Below are 5,068 nucleotides of genomic sequence, written 5' to 3'. Positions count from 1 at the left end.
AAAAGGATTGAGTGTGCGACTTAAAGAAATGAAATCAAAATTGGCTGTCAAACTGGTAGCTATACTTATAACATTGATAATAATTTTACAACAAATAATCATTCATTAGTTAGCTAAGCCGCATTTTTTCGTTCAACTTTTGGCACGATGATGGATAAAATAAAATACGCGCCCTAGCTAACTAGTGAATGAATATTTGTTGTAAAATCTTCATGAATGCTATGAGTGTAGCTACCAGTTTGGCCGCACCTTTTTTTCACACCTCAGGTGTTTTTGATTAGATATAGATACACTTACAACATTTTACCCTGAAAAGAAGTCTTGAAATGTTAACTTTCTTTTGTTGTGAACACTTTGATTGGTTTGAGAATCCACGCGGTAGTTAGTCGTATTTATTATAAAGCATTTTATTGGTTAAAAATTACACACAATTCAAACGTCATATTTTGATACAACAGACAGTCAATACAAAAACTGCAACTACACAGGTGAGATAAAAGATGATCATTGTTTGATATGGTTTGGCACTCTGACATACACACATACATACATACATACATACTCACACATACACTTAGCATAGATGACAGTTTTGGAAGCCATTAACATTTTCATAACATTGTATAGCTTACAGAAATAAATAACATCAGTGTCTTTCTTTAAATAATGTTTTAGAACAAATACCGCTTATAAATCAGTAAGTCATAGTAAAAATTATTGATAACAAATACGTAAACTTACGAGATTTCGTACATAATGGAATAACTGAAAGATTAAATAATTGGTAAAAACTTGTATTTTGTTGAAAATGTTTCGTTTTGTTTTTAAACTAATTCCTAACCTGACTGAAAACGTGAGTAAATGTTGATATAAATATGAGGTCTGGCTGAAATAAGATTATATATATGCAAATATTGAAGCGTGTTATTAAGGAATGCAATGTATGTGTACGTTTATCTTGACGCAATAATTTTCCCTCCAAATTACGTCTGTAAATATATAAGGAGTAACAGATTTAAGTCGAAACGAAGCACAAAGGATTAATCAAATTGGGAACATCGGTTTCTGTTTTTACCCCGAAACTGTGTAGCTTCCATGTATCTTATTGAACCCGCATAAAAACGAAATACATTGTTTTCACAACAGTGTTATTAGTTTCCTTCTTCTGTGTCCCTTCGACCAGTGCACGTAAAAACACGACGTCCAAAATTTCTGATGCATACACGCAGTCGTTGATACCAGGGACCGGATAATTTCCGCTTGTCTTCTGGAACACAGAAAGTTTCCATTTTATCAGGATGCACATAAAACCAATCTAAGTTATCTCTTCATCAAATTCAAAGGCTTCATAAGATCGCAATCAATAGAAGAGATCAAATTTCATCTATTCAAAGCCCACCCAATAAAAAAAGTCACCAGAAAAAGAAGAAAACAAATAATTGTATTAGATCATGATATTCTTTACAGGTTATTTCAGGGATGATGTTTTGTTGTCTCTTTCATATTCACAACTCTTAATAATAACAAAAAAAACAAACAAATCTATAACAAACATAAAGCATCTTTAATGTAAACTGTTCAATTTTTAAAAGTATCTAAGTTTAGAAATTAAATACTAAAACGAAAGCTTCATCAATGTTAGAAAATATATGTATGTATATATATATGTATGTGTGTAATTGTTATGTAAAAAAAAACAGTAACCCAAGTGCTTTCAAAATGTGATATTTTTTTGTTTTTAGAAAAAAATTATCTTAAAGAAGTAAGGGTCGCTATCCAAGAGATGGCGCTATTGATTTTTTTTCTATGCTAAATCTGTTTTCTTGCTTGAAAGAACAATTCATTTTATAACCCATATATTTTACTTTAACAAAAGATACCGCCGATGTTAATTAAAGGGGGGGGGGCATTATGGGCATTCAGTAGAATTAGTGAGTACATATCATTCAAGGAATATTAATTACGAGTCCCATTCCGTGCATGTAAAATTTAAAACTTGTAATTACCTATTTAATATATGTATATTTACTTACCCAGGGAGGTAGAATCGTGTGTCACTGCAATCCGCTAAAATGAAAATCCCATAGATGAGATCAAGACAAAATTTCATAAAGTATGCACATGTTATGTATTTTTGTAAAACAAAAATATTTCGAACCGTCAAGCCGATTGATAGGCCCGACATGGCTAGGTGGTTAGGGCACTCGACTCGCAATCTGAGGGTCGCGGGTTCGAATCCCAGTCCCACCAAACATGCTCGCCCTTTCAGCCGTGGGGCGTTATAATGTGACGGTCAATCCCACTATTCGTTGGTAAAAGAGTAGTCCAAGAGTTATCGGTGGGTGGTGATGACTAGCTGCCTTCCCTCTAGTCTTACACTGCTAAATTAGGGACGGCTAGCGCAGATAGCCCTTGTGTAGCTTTGCACGAAATTCAAAAACAAACCGATTGATAACGAATGTTTTCCGTTTAAAAACACTTTTTTTTTTGTTAAATAGTTGGTTTTAAAGAAATAAAACAAATGTATAAATTGCATTGTTTTCATCGTTTCCTACATAATTATGTTTTTGGTTATAACAATTTTGTTTTAGAGAGTAAATTACAACGATTTCCTTCGACGCAGACATTTTGCTGGTTTTCTCTTCATCAATTGCAGGCGAAAAAAACATATTTAGGTTTATTTACTGTATCATTTATTTTGCTGCAATTGTCTTTTACTCGACCAGTTTTTTATCGGGAAGAAACCAAGATTGTTAAAGACAGGGATTTCGCTGGATCATTAATATTGTGGTCAACTTTACAACAGAAATGCTTTTTAAGAAATTAAACTCCGACGTTTCAGCCCATGGCAGCTTAAACTGAAGATGACCCCCTCTCCTATTGGCTGAATTATACGGTATGACAAAAATACATTGTTATATTTTTTGTACATCGTTTTATCGAAATACTTAAGATTTGTTATAAACTGAATTACATTTAATGTTGATTATTTGTTTGTTATGAATTTCGCGCAAAGCTACACGAGGGCTATCTGCGCTAGCTGTCCCTAATTTAGCAGTGTAACACTAGAGGGAAGGCAGCTAGTCATCACCACCTATCGCCAACTCTTGGACTACTCTTTTACCAACGAATAGTGGGATTGACCGTCACATTATAAAGCCCCCACGGCTGAAAGGGCGAGCATGTTTGGTGTGAAGGGGGTTCGAACCCGTGACCCACAGATTGCGAGTCGAGCGCCCTAACCACCATTTAATGTTGATTATTTTGTTCACTTTTCTAAGACTGAAATTTCTTATGAGGACATGATACAGGAAACAATAAACCTAAAGGTACGAAGTGGAAATAACGTAATTATGTTCTTAATAATCTTTAAAATCTATGCAAATCAGAAATAAAATGTTTACTTTATAAAAATATATAGACCCTATGGAATTTTAAACATATCTAGAAATACCACCGCATTAGACACCTTTGGAAAGTTTGTAAAAAAAAACGTCTAGAAATACCACCGCATTAGACACCTTTGGAAAGTTTGTAAAAAAAAACGTCTAGAAATACCACCGCATTAGACACCTTTGGAAAGTTTGTAAAAAAAACGTCTAGAAATACCACCGCATTAGACACATTTAGAAAGGTTATAAAACCAATATTTAAAATTATCGACATATATTTCTTATAAATCATACTAACGATGAATAAATGCCATGTTTTCTCATCTTAACCGAATCAACAATGTTATATCCAGAAGAATCAAAAGAAATAAATTTTGGCTAACTACTAGACTATTTCATAACACTTCTTGATTGAAATGATAACAGCGTCTTTTATATACAAAATGAATCACTCACCTTCTCAGCGATAGCGACACTCTGGGCTAATATATCTTTGACATAAGACATTGCGTATTCTCGTACTTCAGTTGATCTAGGAACACCGTTTTCTTCATTCTAGTAAAAAAAAACACAGTTTTATTTATCCTATCGGTTTTGAATGAAATTCCCCAGTTTGCATAAATTTAAATTCAGTTAGCCTAATGATAGTATTTATTCAGGACTAATGGAGATTATTTGCCTTAAAGTGTTTGGACTAGAAACTGGAGAAATATATTAAACTGATCATTTTTACCATTCATTATTCTTCTTGGTTTGAGAATTAAAGTTGTGTATCTGATCAAATTCGTTTACACGCACGAAGACATCCAAGTTAGAATAAAGGGGTCAACCATATACAGATGTGATGCATATTTAAAAAAAATAGTCAAGTTAAGAAAGACCGGCTTAACTCACGATCTCTGCAATAACGACTCCTTTCTTTACTATATCTTGAACGTAGGACACGGCGTATTCTCTAACTTCGGTCGGATTTACAGCTGTGTATTCTTCCGTCTAGAGTAGGGGAAACAATTATAATAAATATGTAATTGTGCTTTTAGACAGATGGGATGCCGTTACCGAAATAGCTAACTTATTTTGTCAAAGTACTTACAGATATTTTTATGATTGCGCGTGTTTGGACTTCTGTCTCGTTCTCTGACTCTTGAAGGTCAGGCATTTCTACTGTTCTTTTTTCACTCTGATGATCCTGACTTAAGAAAGTCGCCACAGTTGCTCCCTAGGGAATAACAATAAAAACAGTTTTTTTTGTTGTTGTTATTGATAAATCAAATTTGAACGTTGATTAGTCCTTACAGACCTTAAGGCCTAATCAACGTTCAAACTTGATAATAAAACATAACGTAGTATAGAATTGCAGCATCAAAAGCCTTATGATATGATTTAATTACTGTAACTGGTTAACATGGATAACAAAGTTTCTTTTTGTGTGTGCCTTTCTTAATCTTACATAATTATATTCACACAGATATTCAGCAAATTACTATGTGGTATTCTACACATTCTATAACTATTAAAAACTGAAAATGAGAAGAACTGGTATAATTTCACGATGTTAGGAAAACACGTAGGTTCAAAAAATCAATTTAACCCTAAAATACAAAACCCTAGAACCCAGGCGCTTCGGGGTCAGCATATATGCTTGAATATGGTGAAGTATTAAAATAAATAGGCTT

General features: G+C 33.3%; 1 protein-coding gene across 1 annotated transcript; it reads right to left on the bottom strand.

The window, feature by feature from the left end:
- Nucleotides 1-389: 389 nt before the first annotated feature.
- On the bottom strand, nt 390-4,647 carry LOC111089069. Its single transcript, XM_022400819.1, has 5 exons — nt 4,486-4,647; nt 4,287-4,385; nt 3,849-3,947; nt 2,034-2,067; nt 390-1,267 (listed from the first exon to the last, which is right to left on the bottom strand). The coding sequence occupies exons 1-5, from the start codon at nt 4,549-4,551 to the stop codon at nt 1,152-1,154; spliced, it is 414 nt and encodes a 137-aa protein (XP_022256527.1). The 5' UTR covers nt 4,552-4,647; the 3' UTR covers nt 390-1,151.
- Nucleotides 4,648-5,068: the final 421 nt, after the last annotated feature.

Source organism: Limulus polyphemus, unplaced genomic scaffold (assembly GCF_000517525.1).
Source record: "Limulus polyphemus unplaced genomic scaffold, Limulus_polyphemus-2.1.2 Scaffold5165, whole genome shotgun sequence".
Classification (NCBI taxonomy): Eukaryota; Metazoa; Arthropoda; class Merostomata; order Xiphosura; family Limulidae; genus Limulus; species Limulus polyphemus.
This window is presented reverse-complemented; position numbering and strand designations above follow the sequence as displayed.